General features: G+C 34.6%; 2 protein-coding genes across 5 annotated transcripts; both read right to left on the bottom strand.

Annotated features, from left to right (window-relative positions):
• Positions 1–1,091: 1,091 nt before the first annotated feature.
• Positions 1,092–9,122, bottom strand: LOC110102156 (40S ribosomal protein S6-like). Its single transcript, XM_020830346.2, has 6 exons — positions 8,966–9,122; positions 8,774–8,838; positions 2,809–2,866; positions 2,620–2,728; positions 2,213–2,485; positions 1,092–1,542 (listed from the first exon to the last, which is right to left on the bottom strand). The coding sequence occupies exons 1-6, from the start codon at positions 8,969–8,971 to the stop codon at positions 1,304–1,306; spliced, it is 750 nt and encodes a 249-aa protein (XP_020686005.1). The 5' UTR covers positions 8,972–9,122; the 3' UTR covers positions 1,092–1,303.
• Positions 9,123–10,299: 1,177 nt separating this feature from the next.
• On the bottom strand, positions 10,300–18,410 carry LOC110102149 (2-carboxy-1,4-naphthoquinone phytyltransferase, chloroplastic). 4 transcript variants are annotated; one of them, XM_028693006.1, is made up of 10 exons: positions 17,970–18,410; positions 17,586–17,689; positions 17,419–17,490; positions 17,184–17,322; positions 13,658–13,773; positions 13,476–13,575; positions 13,371–13,409; positions 13,156–13,266; positions 10,885–10,950; positions 10,300–10,796 (listed from the first exon to the last, which is right to left on the bottom strand). In XM_028693006.1, exons 1-10 carry the CDS (start codon positions 18,270–18,272, stop codon positions 10,686–10,688), a joined length of 1,161 nt encoding a protein of 386 aa, XP_028548839.1. In that variant the 5' UTR covers positions 18,273–18,410; the 3' UTR covers positions 10,300–10,685. The 4 variants fall into 4 exon arrangements, with proteins under 4 accessions (XP_028548839.1, XP_020685995.1, XP_020685994.1 ...); XM_020830336.2 differs by having other exon boundaries at positions 10,300–10,808; positions 13,476–13,488; positions 17,970–18,409; XM_020830335.2 differs by having other exon boundaries at positions 10,300–10,808; positions 17,970–18,407.
• Positions 18,411–19,298: the final 888 nt, after the last annotated feature.

The following is a 19,298-nucleotide window of genomic DNA, read 5'->3' as shown; positions in this document are numbered from 1 at the left end:
TCAGAGTTAGTGTATACGATATGCATCAATTGTTAGAAAACCTTTGTAAGAAAATTTTAGGATGAAAGAAGCTTGTAATGGTGCTCGGGTGCTAGTTTGACAACAACTGTCGGACGATGGATCAACGATCACAACCAAGCAATGGTGCTCAGGTGGAGGTCTCATATTGTTTGAGCCCTTGAGTTCTCTTGAATCTCAATGTGAGGTCCAAGTTCCCTGATTCTTGTATAGATTAAGCGGATATTTATAGATTTTTTGAATGTTGCATGCGACAAAAATATAACTTGAATCCGAAAACATTCATCGAATGACCATTTTGATTTCTTCAATCATAGATAGTTCCTTCAACATTTAGGTGTCTTAATAGTGTTAGAATTAAATGATCTTATGCTAGACGGATTATTCTCTTTGAGACCTTGATATGACTTTAAAGTATGCAAAAATTGAAGAATATTTATATCCCAAAATTTTTAATTACACTTCAAGTATTTGATCTTAACACATTTAAACTCAAATTGTACCTTGTTATGTCTATCATTCATTTTGACAATGTTTTTTTAAATCAAATTTCAATCAATTCTAAGTTTAAATTTTAAAATTTTTAATTAAACTATTTATAAATTTATAGAGAAATTTTATTTAGACGATAATGGCAAGACATCTCATTATATTTTCAGGAAATAGTTCAGCTAATCTATTTTTTTGCCAATTTTTTTACTCATATTGGATGTACTTCCTGTGTTAGCTGGATCCTTTCTTCCAGCATTGTTAAGCAATCTTCTAATCTACCTAAGATTTTCATTTGAAACAATTTTCTTGTATTTTTAAAACAGTTTTTTAATATATTTTTTTTAATTTAAGACAAATTCATACACACATCATATATATAATCTTCGATCTCAAAACCTTTTAATTGATAGTCAAAACTTCCAATCAAAAAATCAATGTGAGTAAACAAACCAATTTGAGCTACATACAGGAAACATATTGGAACTATGCAAAAGTAACTTTAAGTACTCATTCATTACTGCTTGAAACCTCTTCAAGACCAATATTTAAGATCGTTAAGGCATTGAAAAAACAAAAACATATTTAATATGCAACCTATGAGAAATACCAGATGTTAAGAATGTGGACTTACCATTATATGACTTCTAGATTAAGCAAGTACACGACTAAATCAAATACAACTCAATTTAAAATTGTCCTAAAGAAAACAAATGGGCGCACACAGCCATGGAAGCTGCATCAAAGACAAGTTTGATGATACAAAAATGGCAGTCCAGTCTATAGATAAAAAACTTTAGGTAGCAACAGACGGCTTGGATGCAGCAGAAAGCTTCGATCTCCGCTTTGCCAAACTCTCGCTCCTGCGTTCTCTCTGTTCCTTCAACCTGGAAGCAAGAAGTTTCTGGTACTCTGCAGCCTCAGATTTAGCCTTGACAATTCTCCTCTTCTTCTCTGCAATCCTGGCACGCTTCCTCTGCAATGTAAGGGGAGTCACTAGCCTCTGGATCTTGGGTGCCTTGCTGCACTTCTTCCCTGCAGAAGAGACCAAATTACAATGATTAGAAATAACAGCTCCAGCTACCAATAGAGCTGTGAATTTGGAGAAATTATTATGTACGGACGCCAAATGCCGGTACCGCAACTCGTTACTATTCGGTACCGTGTTCGGTATTGCTGACGTGGCTCATTTTGGTCGATCTCCGGATGTAGAACTGCGTTCAGCATCCGCACAGAATAATTTCTCGTGAATTTGACACAAATAGATGGTCTTTTACTTGGAATGAGGGGCCTAGATTAAATTAACTGGTCCAAGATTTGATAGGCACGTCTATGCATGTCTCATACTTCTTTAGTGTATTTGTATCAGAATGTAGGAATATATGCATGCATTCTTGATTAAGAATTTGTTTTAGAATGTTGAGAATTAATTGTAAACTGAATCAGTTGAAAGCTTCCAGTAAGATCAAATCAAATTTCACTAAGTTCTCATGAATAAAGATGGAATTGAGTAGACTAGAACAACCAGAGTTCAAAATGGATGATTCTGACCTAATCTTGGACAAAGGATTGAATTTGTTCTATATTAATGAGTCATCAGTTCTATGCGTAATACAAATACTTTTTGATGCATTAACAGGCTCTAGATAAGCACAAAAGGTCAAAAACCGTAGTTAAGGCACTTAAAAATGATTCAAAAACTCACCTGACTTGGTAGTGAAGGTCCGGCGATAAGTATTGACATACTTGCGGACATCATCTTCCTTGGAGAGGTTGAAGAGTTTGCGGATCTTCGAAGCCCTCTTTGGTCCTCTCATCCTAGGTTTCTCAATGTCAGTCAGCCCAGGAAGATCATTTTCACCTTTCTTGACAATGACAAGGTTCAGAACAGAAAGGTCAGGGCTTACGATGCAACCACGAACAGATTTTCTCCTGCGCTCTCCATTGCGCCTTCCATATCCACGGAAACATGGGGTTCCTGCCAAATATAATCGTAGAATTGAAGACAAGGCAACCAACTATTCTACCCAAAGAAACCATTTCAATGCTCAATGTAGGAACCACAATTCTATTCACAGAATGGACAGAAATAATGGCGCAAGGCTTACTTACCTCTGCTAAGTAGCAGGCGAACACGTCCTGGAGTAAGAACTCCTTGCTTCATGGGGAAACCTTGCTTGTCACATCCTCCCATGATCTTGAAGACATAACCCTTGAATTCCTGCCATAAAGAACATGGAAGTTTGGCATTATATTCCTGTTCGACAAAATACCACAAATGCAATTATGAATCCATCATACCTCTCCAAGAGCATCTCCACTGACTTCCTGTGAGATTCTCTTGTCATAGAAAGCTCGCCTGCATAAAAAGGAGACGAAGCATCATATAAGAACCTCTGTTGTCATAACAAACACTTTTTTTTATCCACCTTAATTCTCCCAACATAAGCAACTCGCAAGAACATTATATCAAAAAAGTTTCAAACAAAAGGCGATCAATCAGGAGTGGATCTACCTAAAGCCCGGGGGAAAATTGCCACCCTAAAAAAATAAAAATAAAAATTTATTATATGATTTTTTAGGTAATTTATCCCCTCCATCTATTTTTTAGTCTTTATTACAAGAGATTTTAGGCAAATGCCCATAATAATGTGTAATACAAGTTATTTTACTGAAGCCCTCAATATTGACGCACTAAAAGGATAAAACTAACACGGTTAATTATTACCTCCACATTAAATTCAATACCTAATTAAAAGTTCAGATGCTTAAAGTCAAAGTAGATAAAAAATAATTCGGTACTTGCCTCTTTTGTGTCAATTAAAAAGTTGATGTAACTCAACTAATTTGCATAATCAGATAAATTTCAGCAATTCAGTTATTAAAATAACACAAGTATCTGAGGAGGCCTCCGTGGATGTTATAGCAGTCTTTAAAATTGCTAAATAAAGAGGTTCGGCGTATAGTTTTCAGTCATGTTCTACCTTCTCTAAGTCTAAGATGATTTGGACATATATAACATATAGTAGCATGTAAACAAATAAGACAAAATTAATGTGGAAGGATTAGCAAGATATAGAGATCGAAAATCTGCTTAAAAATTTATCATCATTGTTGTGCCAATAACAATCATTGAGTGCCGGTAGAATTTAGAATGAAGAGGTATCCCGAGCTCGATCCCATATCATGTATACAATCAATAAAACTATAGGTTAACAAGCCAACCGAGGTAACATCCCTAGAAATATACTTCAAGGCTCAAGAAAGGACCAAAGTATAATTCAATAAATTTCCCTTGAGATGAAGAATGATAGCTTATAGGAAGCATTTCTAAAGGTGAGGGTGAAGTGTAGTTCAATACTTCAGCAAATATGAATGGTGGAAGGAGACACTTCATCTTCAAGATCCATCTAGGAAAAAAATGCCCTTTTGTTCCTTAATCTCATCCAAGAGTTGAGATGCGATAAATTTTGTTTACAAAATCTGTACTGAACCATTTTGCCCTTAATAGTAATGGAGAGATGAATGAGACCTATAAGCTTTGAGGTGGCCAATAATTGGAATCGAGCTGCAAGATGGCTCTAAGATTGGCTATTTGGTACTAGTTAATGCTTAAAAGATTTGTGTCGAATATATTGGTCACATGAAAAGATATTCTTGCATCTTGAAGAAATCTGACGAATGAGATTTGGAAGCATTATTGCTTCATCCTACCTCTATTGTGCAATAATTGTAGAAGCACAAATTTTGGTATCATTGTCTTCACAACCAAGATTAATTGATTATTATATTTTTATGTCAACATATCAATGCCCCTTACTTTTGGGTTTATTATAAATAATCCAAAATCTTTTTTTTGGAGAAAATGTTGAATTAGTGAAAGTTTATAACAGGTCTCATACTTGAGCACACGCTCACCAGAAACAAAGGAATAGGTTCGTGCCAAGTAGGGGCCAACCCATAGCTATGGGCCAATTGGCCGCTATGTTGGTTCAAGACGATTGGCACAGAACTATTGCGTATTTGGTGCACATTAGTTGGTGAGTTTAGTTAGGGTTTTTTTAAAAGAACCACTACTAGCTAAACCATAATAAACTATTTAACTGTTATTTTTTAGGGTTTAATATTTAAATTTATTAAATTAACTAATTATAATTATTAATTATGATATTATTAAAATAACTAGTAATAACCTAAATTATGATAATTTATGCTCATTACGATATTTGTACTGATTAACCAAAATAATTAGATCAATAATAATTAATTAATTAAGGGGGATTTACATAGCAAAAGTCAATATAAATTATGAATTTAACACAGCTATCATTTTTTACTACATAATATCTAAATCGTCTTACAACAATAAAAATACCGCTTTCCTAACTTTCCTAACTTCCATTAAAAGTAATAGCAAAAATCATCCCTTCATTCTCTTTAATCTCAACACAACAACGGTAGCATACTTGTCAACGGAGAATGGCGCATTACAGCGCAAAGGATCCTTTGGAGCCATAGCGCATAGTGCATGGCACGATGTGCGTCATATTCAACATGGCGCAAACTATAAAATATTTATAAAAATAGGCATGAATATGAGATATCATTAAACTAAAAGATGATGTAATGCTTGAAAAATCGCTCACGCAAAATACAAAGTTCACAGTTCACAAGTCATCAATTAAACAAAAACTCATCTTTTGAATGAAAAAAATTAGCATTGCAGTTGGATTAAAAACTAATAATATAATAAGATGAAGAAAATAAAATGAAGAATCATGATCCAGGAGGCTTTCAAAAAATTTTGCAATTTTAACTTGGGCGTGAAGGTGCGGCAGAATCAAGCGCAACTTCAATTTGATCGGGGTGAGGAACTCTCGACTTCGATCGGGTAAGGGAACCCTCGCGGGTGAGGTAACCTGCTTCCTTACTTCTACTTCGATCTGGTGAGGGAATGTTGGTTTTGTGCTCACGGGTAAGGGAACACCATGTATTAGGTTAGGACGTGAGCTTTTTAGGTTTAGTTAATGAATAAATAATTATTAATAAAAATTTCTTTATATATTATTTAGAAGATAAAATTATATAAAATTTTCAAAATTATTTAACCTAAAATTAAAATAGCGCACGCAATGAGCCATTGCCCACAGATGACACCATAGTGCGTGCCAACTTGAACCCGTGTGCCACACCATAAAAAATGGTGCACGCAATTTTAGCCATTGACAAGTATGAACGATAGCCCCTTTCTTCTTCTCCATTCTCAATGACAACAATAGTTGGAAGTCAAGACAAGTCACGAGTATTATCGAAGGCAAGTTCCTTCATCGCATTATACTTCACCAGCACAATAAAGATGATTCAAGCTCATGAGTTCTCATCAACGATGTAGTTCAAAAGGTAGTATGTTTTCTTCAATAAAACTCTAAGGCTTTGTTTGTTTGAGCGTTTTTTTGCCTTTTCCGTTTTTGGAAACGGAGGAATTTTTTTTTTGTGTTGTTTGGTTCGTCAAATCACGTTCCCAATAACTCCTTTTTTTTCATTTTTCTGCAGTTTTGAGAAAGCTTTTTATATATGCTTATCCGTTAGAAAACTCTATTTTCTGAACTAATGTTTTTTAAAACTGTCTTTTACAAAATCACCAAAAAAACAAACGAAGCCTAAATCTAAAAAAAATGGGTAGAAAAATTGGCGAGCATGAGAGAAAGAAGACTTTATATTAGCTAGAGAGACAAAATATATCTTAGGAGCATCTTATTAAATAATAATGACAATTTGGTAGTCTTATTTTTACTATAGAAAAATTATAAACTCAATTAATAATTCCATGGATATATAAAATTTATATTAGTAACTCTTTGTTCTAACAAATTCAAGAGGAGATGGAACTAACTACAACTTGTGCTCATCAACTACACCTAATCATCACTTGCTACAGCTCAATCATGAAGTAGATAGAGAAGGATATGGAAGTTAATGGGAGTAAGCTCTTATGCTAGTTTTGATGGTGTTAAAAGCAGAGTTTAAAATTGCAGAATTAGGTATTAAGGTAGTTTTTAGTTCTTGAGGCCAGGCGTAAGCCTCAAGGCATGTTTAGGCACAAGACTCAAAATTAAAATTACATAAAAATAAAAGTTTAAAGTAATTTTTCATATAATACTCAAATAATATGTTAAAGAATGACATATTAGCTTTCTATTGAACTATGAAGTAACAAATTGACATCATATAAAACAAAAAATTGCACAAGAACTAAAGTGATAAGTAATAAATTGTGTGAAATAGAATTGAAATCCAAATATTACTAGAGAGATAATATTAAATATATGAATTGCATAAAAGTATTATATAACATCAAGCTCAACTCCAAACTCCTACTTTCTTAGTTCCCTACTCATCCACATTTAATTTCTAAGAAAAATTGAAATAGCAGACAACAACTCAAAAATCATATGCATTGTCATCACTAAGGGTATCTTTATTTGAGTCATCTTCATAACAATTTGATCCCTCCCCTGCCTCATCATGTGGAATCTAATACCTCCCAATCTACTTCTTCTTCATTTATTTTAATCATCGTCCTCTTTCATAAATTCTTTTCATCAGCATAAAAAATGAAATTAATAATCCAAAAATTTTAGAGTAATATTCTAAAAGTTTTAGAGGAGGTGATGGAGGTATGATGCTTTCATTTGATCCCTAGTGGTGGCTATGGAGAAGGCAGCGAGTTAGAGGTCAAGGCAGTCGAGAGGAAATTGTTGTGGCTCGGGGTGCATGAAGGAGTGAAATGTTCGGGGCTTTAGTTTAGGATTTAAATGATTTTTAATTAAAAAAAATATAAATAGAGTGAGACATAAGCCACACACTAGTGAGGCGAGGCGCAAGCCTCATAAAAAAGCTTGAGGCGTGCATCAAGGTATTTTTCATTGAAATTGCATTAAGGTGGGCCTCAAGATGAGCCTCATATTGCACAATTTTAAACAATGGTTAAAAGATTTGAGTAGCAAATCAGTTAATAATAAAAAATAAGTTAGAGATGTAAATATAGAAGAATTCAATGGCATGCAACTAAATCCCTCATGAATTAATTAGTTAATCCAAGTAATTAGATTGCGCTATCTAGATTGAATCAACTTAAAGGAAGAGGACCAAGATGAGCATGAAAATTTGCAGCTCTATTGAGTGATATCTATTGATTTGGAAAAGAGGAGGAAATCATCAATATGCTGCAGAACAACCATCAGCAGTTTCTTCGGATTACTCTTTCTACCAATTAGTCGAGATAAAAGCTTCAAAGTTTCATAAAGGCAATCGAGGAGGAAGTCAACCATTGTAGTGTTCTCAGATCCTCAGGATTGATGGCCTTCGACCACATGTAGGCTGCGGTGGTTATGACAACGTCCAGCTTTTGGAATAATGTTCCTGAAAGTCCCTTTAAATTGCTTAAATCCTGGGTAATGTAGGATTAACTAAATTATCTCAAAACGGGAATATGTGATTACCAAAACCACAGGATTTAATGAACAAAAAAAATTGTTGCAAGATTTAAACCAATTAATAGTTAAATCCAACTTAAGGGGGTGTTCAGTATCGGATTTGTCTGTCATTTTTAGTAGGATTTAGCGTAAATCCAGCCAAACGCAATCCGCATCACTGTAAATCTGGCAAATGCGTAAATCCAGGATTTACGGATTTACGGCATAAATCCGGTAAATTCGTTTAAATCCTAATCTCATTCCTATTCGGATTTAACGCGACTTACAGTTGCAGAACTTCTTCCCGCGGCGCCTGTGTCGTGATGTGTTGCCAAACAACTTCTCTGGATTTAACAGGATTTAAAATTTGTCATACAAAACACTTTTCAGAATTAATGAGCCTAGGATTTACTAAATCCGGATTTATAGGATTTAGTATATCTTACTAAAATTGAATCCAATCCTACACCAAACATCCCCTAAATCTTACAACCAAACAGCCCCTGAAATATACACTCTCCATCAGACATCGGATACAACAGTAATCAACTATGGTTTCTTCATAATAGAAAAAAAGAAGAAGAAAATAACACTTAAAAAACATTAAAAAAAAAAAGAAAATTTTGTGGAACTAAACTTCCTAAAAATGTTTTTAGGAACATTCCAACGAAAAAAATGGAATCAGAAAAACATGGACAGCTAATAAAGTACACAGCATTGGCATACAAATTAAAAGTAAGGTGTATGAGACCCGATTAAGATTTTAAATCCCCCAAAAAAAAAAAACTCACAGTTTCTGATCATCATCGATCTCAAGCTTCTTCTGGCACCCAGTGGTGGGATTCGCAATGTTGAACTGCAATGAACAAAGCAATAAAAGATAACGATCAACGAAAAAAAAATCCAAAAAATCTCAGAACAAGAAAAAAATAAGATTTTTTTTCCATTAATCCACGCCCCATATGACAAAAATAAAAAAGGACCTTCATATTGGATCTAAATTTCCCTTGCGAGTACTGCAGGCAATGTGAGAGCCGCAGATAGCGTCGGAAGGTTGGGACCTGAAATTCAAAGCCAGGTATGCTAGGGTTTTCCTCGGAAAGGATAAGTTGGATCTTCTGAACCGGTTAATATGAACCGTCAAAATATTAAACCGCCCCAATTTCGTCACAGTGGTAGTCGACGGTCCTGATAATCCAACCAGTGTGGAGGAGAAATCCCTGCCGGTAGGGTGTCAAAACTGATTAGATTTGAGTGCAAACTTCACATTGACACAAGCCCAAATCGGTTAATTCGAATCTGAACCATTTAATAATTTGACCTACTAACAATTCTAACTTAGCCCGATAATTCTTTTTAATTAAAAAAATTATTTTATTAAGTTATTAATCATGTATTTTATGTTAGTTGATAAAAAATAAGAAGATTTTATAAAAAAAAATTAAAAATATTAAAAGAGTTAATTTCAAGTCAAAATTGGGTTGACCGGTCAACTAGAATCTAACACATTTAATAAATGGGTTGGAATGCACGAACCGAATCCAACCTGTCTATTAAACGAATCAATCCGAACCCAAAATTTTTTATTTGGTTGACCGACAAGATCATTTATTAACACTCATAGCTACCATTACACCTTGAGGTGATATGGAGTTGCTTCGAGTGGGCTAGTTTAAATTTGGAGTTAATTGTGTTGATTTTGGCTCAAGCCAAATTGAAGTCTAATAAGAGCATCTAATTTTGAGCCAAGTTTTAAATTAATTTGAGAAAAATCTATTAATTTTATGAATAATAATTTAATTTAAATCATATTTATTATTAGTATTAAATAAAATAATTATATTAAAATATTATGTAGAAAATAGGCAGAATGGCCCTTTGATTTATTTTTATACATAAAATATAAATGGATCGAAATATACAGGAATACATATAAATATTACATTTCACATATATCTAAGCCAATTTGAATTGAATTAAACCTAAGAGTGTAAGTGAGTCAAACCATCCTGTAAGCTGACTCGAGCTTGATTCGATAAATGACTCGTGAGCTGAGCTTAAACTTGAGCTAGCCCTAGCTGGACTAATTAGCTCACGGGCCAACTCTTTTAAAAAATATGAATATAAATGCCCTTTAAATAGATTAAAAATATTTAAAAATTATATCTCACTTTCTTTTATTAAGTAATTAATTATTATTTTTCTTCTAATTTCTCATTCGTTTATCATTTTATTATAAAAACATTTGAATTATAATCATTTTTCTCACTTATAATAAACAAGCGGGCTCAAACTTATAGAATAAAACTCGAACAGGTGTTCGAACTTGATTAATTAAACATGTTCAAGCCAGGAGGAGTAAATAGTGTGCATATATTGTGTACACAATGCATATAAAAATAAAAGTACACAGTATGTATAAGTTTACACAATGTGTATAAAAATAAAAGTACACTGTATATACATACTGTGTACACTCACAGTCCGAACTCAACTCTGCGTCCAGTCTCCGCACAAAATAATTTCGTTGTCAGGGAGAGACCAATCTTGTTATCTGAAACTAAGCTCAGGTCTGAGCAAGCTAAGCAGTACAGAAACTTAGCTCAAGGCCTGAATGGCCTCGCCACATCTTTGAAGTGTTTAAGAAGGGAGTGCTTTCACTGAGACCTGAGGCCTTCATTTCCTTGAATGCTCCATGAGAAGCTAGCCTATGTTATAAAGCTGAACTCCACCTCTAGCAACTACAAGCCCAACAGCTAGTGCAGCTCCAAATAACGAATGTAACCGAACACAGTAATACTTTGCCATAAAGATCTTGAGTTTATTCTGCACGTTAGTGAACTCATGAAATTGCTTAGCAGATTCATAGTGATTGCAAATAATCTGAGTTTGGGATTCTCACATTATGATTTTGCTCAACATAGTCCATAACCAGTTTGGCTAATGGAATGGTGATGGCGCAAAGAAACTGTAAGTAGAAGCCAGCAGTAGAAGAGATTAGATTACAGGAAGACGACTTGAATAAGTGAACATGCAGTATATCTTTGACTAAAAAGCATATTTACCTAAGATAATCATCATGAATAGAGTATTATCTACTATAATTACACTTTCATGGAAAATCTTAAGCATTTTCTCTTCAAAGGGAGGGTGATCTTCAAGTTATGAGATCGGTTTTGACATCGAACAAGTTACCCGCTTGAATAATATAGCAAGCTACCCTTGGCTTCTTGACGCGCAAAACGCACTTTTTGAATTATAGATCAAGGAGGATTCGAACATCTCATAGAAGTGTAGTGTATGGGTTCCTTCCGATCGTAAGATACAATACAAGACTTTCTCTATGCAATTAGTTTCATACCCGACGACAGAAGTTCTCAATAGAAGTTCGGGGTGCTATTATTAGGCAAAGAGGTCGGATGGCAAAAATCACGTGGAAAAAGAAAGATACCGCTGAAGTATGACTAGCAGCATATTAAAGACAACAACAACAACAACATCAAGCCTTTATCCCACTACGTGGGGTCGGCTACATGAATCCTTTTTCTCCATTGTGTCCTATTAAAAGTCAAATTCTCGTTTAAATCTAATAAAGAAAGGTCATTCCTAATATTTTCTAACCAAGTCTTTTTAGGTCTACCCCTGCCTTTCTTAACACAAGTCAAATCTAATACCTCTACTCTCCTAACCGGATCATCGGAAGGCCGCCTTTTTATGTGACCAAACCATCTAAGGCGACTCTCTCTAATCTTATCTTCTACTGGAGCTACTCCAACCTTTTCACGTACATGCTCATTTCATATCCTATCTCTAAGGGTAAAGCCACTCATCCACCTGAGCATCCTCATCTCTGCCACACTTAACTTAGTATTATGCTTCTCTTTTAATGGCCAACATTCGGCACCATAAAACATTACAGGCCTCACTACCATCTTATAGAATTTTCCCTTAAGTTTGAGGGGTACATTTCTATCACATAACAAGCCTGATGCATTCATCCACTTCAACCATCCAACTTGAATTCTGCTGATAATATCCCCATCTATTTCACCATCACTCTGAACAATAGATCCAAGATATCTAAAACGTGTACTCTTATTAATGACTTGATCGCCCAAAGTCACAATCCCTTCACTAGGTCTATTACTACTAAAATTACACTCCATATATTCCGTTTTATATCTACTCAAGCGAAAACCTTTAGACTCTAAGGTTGACCTCCATAATTCAAGTTTACCTTCAACTCCCTCTCTAGTCTTATCAATAAGAAGAATATCATCAGCAAAAAGCATACACCAAGGTATATCCTCTTGCAAATGTCTAGTGAGAACATCCATGAAAAAAGCAAAAAGATATGGGCTTAAGGCTGACCCTTGATGTAACCCAACCGAAATAGGAAAATACTTGGTCAAACCACCTTGTGTTTGAACACAAGTAATAGCTCCTGCATACATATCTTTAATGATTTGAATATAAGCATTATTGACTCATTTCTTTTCAAGAACTCTCCATAGCACTTCTCTTGGAACTTTATCATATGCCTTTTCTAAATCAATAAATATCATATGTAGATCCTCCTTATTTTCTCTATATTTATCCATCAAACCTCTTAATAAATGTATGGCTTCCATAGTCGACCAACCCGGCATGAATCCAAATTGATTTTGAGAAACATTAGCATCACGCCGCAACCTATGCTCCATAACTCGCTCCCATAGTTTTAAAGTATGACACATTAACTTAATACCTCTATAATTCGTACAATCTTGTGCATCACCTTTATTCTTAAAAATAGGAATTAACATACTCATTCTCCACTCATCTGGCATATTTTTAGTCTTCAAAATAGTATTAAAAAGTTTAGTAAGCCAAGAAATCCCTTCAACTCCTAAGCATTTCCACACCTCTATTGGAATATCATCAGGTCCAACCGTTTTAAAGAGAAACTACAAAATTTAAAAGCCTCTACGATAGTTATCTTCTCATGAAACAACAAAATTTATCCATAACGACAAGTATTCAACCATGAAACTTTAGGACAATATAATTGGAATCTAACTATGGTTAACCACTGGAATGAATTTATGCAAGTATTCTGGCATATGTGAACTTTCACTATTTCTGGAGAATTTCAAACTTGTAAAAAATTTCAGATCTTAATGTGCAAACTTACCGAACAGGTCAAAGGAATATATTTGCATGCGCTAAAAGTAAACAAGAGAATATAAAGTGCTAAAATTCCAATTCTTATCAGCTTCGAGCCTGTTTCTGTGCCTATACGAACCTGGGGAACAAAGATCATTAACAGTTATAAGCTTTCTGTAAACATACTCGACAAAAATTGTATTCTTAGATAATGTAAGTGAGAACTTATGCAGAAAGACATACCAGAGGGGACATCTTCCCAACAGCCGCATCTCCATCAATCTAAGTTCAACAATCAGATAATGAATTTATGAAAACAGAATGTCATGTGTGAAACTACAAGCTCACCTGGTGAAAATGGCTGCAGAAGAGAATGAAAGTAGTGGTGAGTCCAACAAGTACTGAAGCACATAAAACTGTAGCGCTTAATGAGAGGTGGTTCATGCCACTGTAGAGTTGAATACTTCAAAAAGTTCAATTCATCAAGTGAGAATCAAGTGTTAAGAGTATCAGCGTGAATAAGGAAAAACCTTGTTAAGTTTTTACTACTTTGTGAGAAATAGAAAGCTGTTGTGGCAAAAGGACCAAAGGCTGCAAAGCACAATGGTTCTCCAAGTCCTTGGTAACTAAGTCTAAATGGAGGACACTGCAATATATATAATTTATGGTAAGAATGCCGATTAGGACTTTCAATAACAGTAGAAAAAAACGATAGAGGTTGCCAAATGATTAGCAGTTCATAAAATTAAACAGTTTGTCAGAAATTTAGGCAGCTTGTCAGAATTTAAAATTTTTGTGTTAAAAAGCTGCTTTAAGAAGCAGAAAGAAAGCCGTCCCAAACGAAGCCTTAGTATGAATATATCACAAAACATCATGGAGATATTATATGAACTAAAAAGTATATGATGGTCCGCTAAAACACTCAAATCTACCATAGCCTAACTGCAATAGCTCTGTCGGTGGTTAAAAAAAGTCCTTTTGACTCTAAGTTCATACTTTTCAAAGTGCTTCCTTCTCACTCCTATTCCTTCTTGTAAACGTGATTATAAAATACCCATTATTCCAAAATTTTATACATGGAGACATTGTACATCGTTTCTATTTGTTTTTTTGTTTTGCCCGATTGAAGATCATGTGAAATTTCCTAGACGAACCCAAGGTAACTGCTTGTATGCATACTGTTCTTCACTGCACCAAATAGACTATTTTATTCAATTAAAACTTCTCTAAAATCATCAAACAAAGATATTATTGAAAGGAACATACCCAAGGTGACTGCTTTTCAAAGTGCTTCCTTCTCGCTGGAGAAAGGAACATACCCTTACAGCTTTTACAAAACGCATCCTCCAAATCAAGAGCCAAAATACTTGGACATCAGACAAAGATATCATTGAATTGTTCCATCAAAAATCATAAAATTAATGATTGTTGTGATGTAGGGTGAATCATCACAAGAGACAGCTTCTCCGAGCAGGAACACGAAAGCACTAATTACGGTTATAATCCAAAAATATTTATTCTATTTATTCTCCATAAAACTGTTTTATATATAAGAAACCTATAGAAACTTCTAGAAGGTTCAAGAAAATACGTAGAAAAAATAATAAAGAGATAAACTATTTCTAAAAAATACTATAACTAAAATGCTCTGCATCATATTGTCTCTAGAAAAATAGCATGCCCATGTGAAACTTTGTATCGATTAGAGCTCTAGAAACAGTGGTTTTGTGTTTGGTTCACCATTGCTTAAGCCAAATCCGCTTCACCGAAGTTATATATAGATCACGACTCACGACCTATAATATACAGTTACATATAGTTCATGACTCACGAGCTATAGGCTTAACCTTTAGGTTGCTTGGTTATCACTGCTAAGAACCATGTCATTTTTCATGCTAGGAACATAGAATTCGAAATACCATTCCCTCATACAATGCTTTCTATAACTGAAAACTAATAATTAGATGTTCTCATGTGTCGTAATGTATAAAAGAATTAAATAATACATTAATCATAAAAAAGAATTACATTCTAAAGCATTTTTCTTCAAAAAAAAAATTTACTCTAACAGACCATGCCCATGATCATCATTATAAGAGAGCAGTTTCCCAATTGCAATGTATAGGATCTTCTTGAGGAAGATTGAACTTCTTGGGAGAGAGAGGGATAGAGCTAAAAACAGAACAATCATATTGCTTTTTTTTATCTCTACCTTATTACAAACTATAATATTTATATATAGACACTAATGATAGCACAAAAAACTACAAAAAAATCTAAACTAAAGAAAGTACAACTATAAATCTGGACCAATCAAATGAACTCCACCTTGGTTCAGATTTACAAAACATTTGAGTAACTCCATGTCTCCCAAATCTAGCATCTCAGCTAAGTTCGCGTCGCCTTTGGACCTAACTCCTTGCCTCTTCAACAAATTTGGGCAAGTTCTCTTCAAATGTCCTTTATGGCAATAGAAACATTTTTTACTGAACTCGTATATTCCTCCTGCTATCATAATGTTTCCAACACTTTCTTCTCACCCTCATTCCAACACTAAAATTGTTTGGACATTAAAACCGACTTTACCTCAGTCATGGTTAACGTCTACTTACCATATAATAATGTATCAACTATATTTTCATATGATTTTGGCAAAGAGCTTAAGATAATAATGCCTTGATCTTCCTCAATTTTTACATTTACATTCTTAAGATCAAGAATAATTTTGTTAAATTCATCAATGTGTTTTTTCAGGTATTTACATTCATTCATGTGCAATGTGTAAAGAGCTTTCTCTAAATACAACCGGTTGGCCAACGATCTCTTCAAGTACAATTATTTCAATTTCTCCCAAACTTTTATAGCAGAACCCTCTTTGACTACTTCCCTCAATACTTCATCCCTCAATACTTCATCACTATGAGCCTTTAAATGGGTTTTCCTAGCCCTTTCCCAGTCAGTTTCAGCAGCCATATCTTCCCTGGAGATGGCCTCAGAGGTTCCTTGATGAACAAGGAAAGCATTCATTTTGATTCTCCATAACCGAAATCATCTTCACAGGTAAATTTGTTGATTTTGAATTTATGTATCGACATGATTAAGAATCTTAGCTACCAAACTTCACCTCAAAAAATTCTACAATCTTTAATGAAGAATTGTCGAATGATTTTGATCGCAAGAGCACCACCAACAACTACCTGTGTCGGAAGACTCCTGCGCACCGCAACGTTCACCTCTGCCTTCCGGACGCTGCGGGAGGCTTTCCGCACTGCTAGTTGTTGGTGTTGCTCTTGCAATCAAAATTATTCTGTAATTCTTGATTAAAGTTGTTGGTGTAATTCTTGATTAAGATTCTTGATCATATCGATACATAAATTCAAAATCAACAAATTTATCAGTGAAAATGATTTCGGCTTATAGAGAATCAAAATGAAGGCTTTCATTGTTCATCAAGGAACCTCTGAGGCGATCTCTAGAGAAGATTTGGTTGCTGTAACTATCAGGGCAAGGAGATAGGCCCAAAGATGACACCAACTTAGCTGAGACGGTAAATTTGAGAGACATATGGAGTTACTCAAATGTTTTGGAAATTTGGATCAAGGTGGAGTTTATTATGATTTGACCAGATTTATAGTTATACTTTCTTTAGTTTAGGTTATTGTGTAGCTTTTTGTGCTATCATTAGTGTGTATATATAGATGTTATAGTTTGTAATAAGGATAAGAAAAGCAATAAGATTGTTCGGTTTTTAGTTCTCTCCCTCTCCCCTTCTCTCTCTCTCCCAAGAAGCTCAAGAGGAACTTCTTCTTCCGTCAAGAGATCCTACAGAATAGAAGAACAGTATCCACATGCAAGCAAGAATACAAGAAAAATATCCGCATGAAAATTGTTCAAATAACTATCTTAGCAGCGAAGGGGCAAAATCAGTTATAGTATACCTTGATAGCAAATCAGCTGCATGATATGTGCAAAATGATGTTATTATTAGTGATCACAACGGAGCTGAAAGGTTTACAACACCAACTGATTAATTGTTTAAAACAAGCTTTTAGTTACCTGATAAATGTAACCACACAGGATAGCAGATGTGGCTAACAAAATGAAACGGATATCTCCTGCTTCTGCACACGCCCAAATGAGCCCCATAAAGCCAAACACAAGAAATGTGATAGCTGCAAAATGTGTGGCTGTCTGACTTCTCAACAATTATAATGTGCGTTAGTATTACTGAAGTCAGATTCTTCAAACACACCAAAACTAACATAAATTACAAAACAATCCTAAATCATGCCTGCCAATAATATTAATAACTGATTCCTTTTTGTTTCTATCCACCCCGGTGTCATAATCATATACATCATTACTGCAAAAAAGTGAGACATTTTTAGAATCTCAAATGAAACATTGCAGCCGGATTAGTATCCCTAGAACAAAATCTACTTGAAAATTCCGAATCACCTTAAATTGAGCCAAGCAATAATGAGAACTGAGGCAAACAAGAGCAAAAAGTAACGCCTGGTAGAGAAAAAACCAGTTTGAAAATATGCCGCAGCAGAGCCTACCTATACAAAAATGAAAAGAAGCTGAAAACTTAATTTCAAATCATATAGATAAGAAGATCACAATCATACAAATATGTGAATACAAGCACATATCAATCACCATTAACTGAAAAAAAAAATGGCTTACATGATCTAACTCGTCCAAAAAATAAATAAAAACTCGTTTTTTATAATCAATTTAGCCGACAAGACCGCTTCAAATGAATTAAAAAAAAAAGGTTAGAAATTAAGTGAAGACAGTAAGTCTAGTAGAAGAAACACGCTAAGATTGATAACTCACGGTAAGGGGCACCAGTGCCACGGAATATATAGGCAATTTGGCGGCCCTCCATATCAGAGTCATCCTCGATATCTCAGCCTCTTCGCCTTCTTCCTTTTCACCGGTCGTAAGGCGGATGGTCTGAGGTTGGGATGAACATTTCAGTGCTGGAAGGCGCCCATGAATTTTCACCTTCGTTTTCCATTTCTTACAACTTATGGCCTGCTGTGAGACTCTATAGCAGAGAGGCGGTCGATGACAGAGGTCGGAAACAAGTGGGAGGAGAGAAGGATGGTGAAGAGTTCCAGCCCCCACTGATGCCATGTTGAGAGAGAGTGTGTGTTTGTTTTTTCTTTGTTGCGGGAGTTGAGAAGGTGCTACATGACGCCGGCGAAGCTCAAAGAGCGCAATGGCTTAGGTTTTTCGTCAGTTGTTTCCACATGGTTGGTCTCCCGCTACTACAATTGTTCCGCGACAGTCCGATGGATAAGATAGGGAGAATAGCTTAGTTGGGTCAACATGTCACCCACCAGTTCACCAGGTTAAACGGGTTGAAATTAATAAGGTGCACCTGAGGTGTGAACATCCATATTGGATGGGCGAAGATATGAATGCGGGGCTTCAAGTTCCATTCGTTAATTCTGTATTCGACCTTACATATATAGCTCTACATATATTGTTCGTGCTTAATAATTTTGTCTGAAATATGGATATTGGATTTGTCCCGAGAATTCAATTTTACACATATAAATCTATGTATGCTGTCAATATTTAAGCTTCATTTGAGATTACTTTCTTACTACTTCTTAAAGAAGCTTTTTAATTTAAAAATTAAAATTTTTGAACTAAAAAGCTGCTTTAAGAAGCAGTAAGAAAACTGTCCCAAATGAAGCATTAGACTTCATTTGGGATGGCTTTCTTACTGTTTTTTAAAGTGATTTTTTATTATAAAAACAAAAATTTTAATACTAAAAAGTTGCTTTAAGAAGCAGTAAAAAAATTGTCCCTAACGAAGCTTTAATAAGTCATGGATTATGGATATTAAAATTATTTGAAGGATCCACAAAGTCTGAAAGTTTAGTAGATCAACATGTCAAGGTTATCAGCTTACTCATCCAAGAGGATTCACCAAGGGAATTCATCCTATTGAATTCATATTCAATGTGAAACTCATTAAAAGTTGCCAAGCATTTAAATAATTATCAGCTAATGATCTTTGTTAACCTCATAACAAAGCTTTATCAAGTCTTTATGTGTAAATTATCTTAGATTCATATGTGAGCTAATCAGATTTGTTAACCTCACAACAAAGCTTTATTAAGTCTATTTTTATATATGCATTTAATTTTA

The sequence above is a fragment of the Dendrobium catenatum genome, unplaced genomic scaffold, assembly GCF_001605985.2.
Source record: "Dendrobium catenatum unplaced genomic scaffold, ASM160598v2 fragScaff_scaffold_211, whole genome shotgun sequence".
Taxonomy (NCBI): Eukaryota; Viridiplantae; Streptophyta; class Magnoliopsida; order Asparagales; family Orchidaceae; genus Dendrobium; species Dendrobium catenatum.
Note: the sequence above shows the minus strand (reverse complement) of the source record. Positions and strands in the feature narration are given on the sequence as shown.